Here is a 364-nt window from a genome sequence, read left to right as displayed (position 1 = left end):
CAGCCATCAGACAGTCGCCTGTCAGCCTGATGGCAACTTCCGTGATAGACATCCTGCCACGACACAGCGAAAAGGGCCACCGTAGAAAAAGAGCCCACAGGCAACCATTTCGTCCAGCGGGCATTTGCCTCACAGGCCCCTCGACTGTCCGTCGGTGAGCAGCGCCTTCTGCCTTCATTCCGCGGACGCCGGGCGCTGTCCCAGATTACACCCCCATCTCATACCTCAACGAACCACCGTCACGGCCTGACAGAAGATACCGCGCTGCCGCTCCCACGTCAGAGAAATACCCCACGCACATCGTAGAAGAAACCCGCCACGCCATAAGAGACCGACCCGTGTGCTGAGCAGAGCCGTGGCGCAT

General features: G+C 60.2%; 2 protein-coding genes across 2 annotated transcripts; one reads left to right on the top strand and one right to left on the bottom strand.

Annotated features, from left to right (window-relative positions):
• Nucleotides 1–14: 14 nt before the first annotated feature.
• On the bottom strand, nt 15–336 carry CSUI_007337 (uncharacterized protein; the record flags this gene model as incomplete). Its single annotated transcript, XM_068067483.1, has 1 exon — nt 15–336. A coding segment is annotated over exon 1 (162 nt), but the record flags the coding sequence as incomplete, so codon positions are not given.
• On the top strand, nt 69–333 carry CSUI_007338 (uncharacterized protein; the record flags this gene model as incomplete). Its single annotated transcript, XM_068067484.1, has 1 exon — nt 69–333. A coding segment is annotated over one exon (237 nt), but the record flags the coding sequence as incomplete, so codon positions are not given.
• Nucleotides 337–364: the final 28 nt, after the last annotated feature.

Source organism: Cystoisospora suis (assembly GCF_002600585.1).
Source record: "Cystoisospora suis strain Wien I chromosome Unknown contig_3858, whole genome shotgun sequence".
Classification (NCBI taxonomy): domain Eukaryota; phylum Apicomplexa; class Conoidasida; order Eucoccidiorida; family Sarcocystidae; genus Cystoisospora; species Cystoisospora suis.
This window is presented reverse-complemented; position numbering and strand designations above follow the sequence as displayed.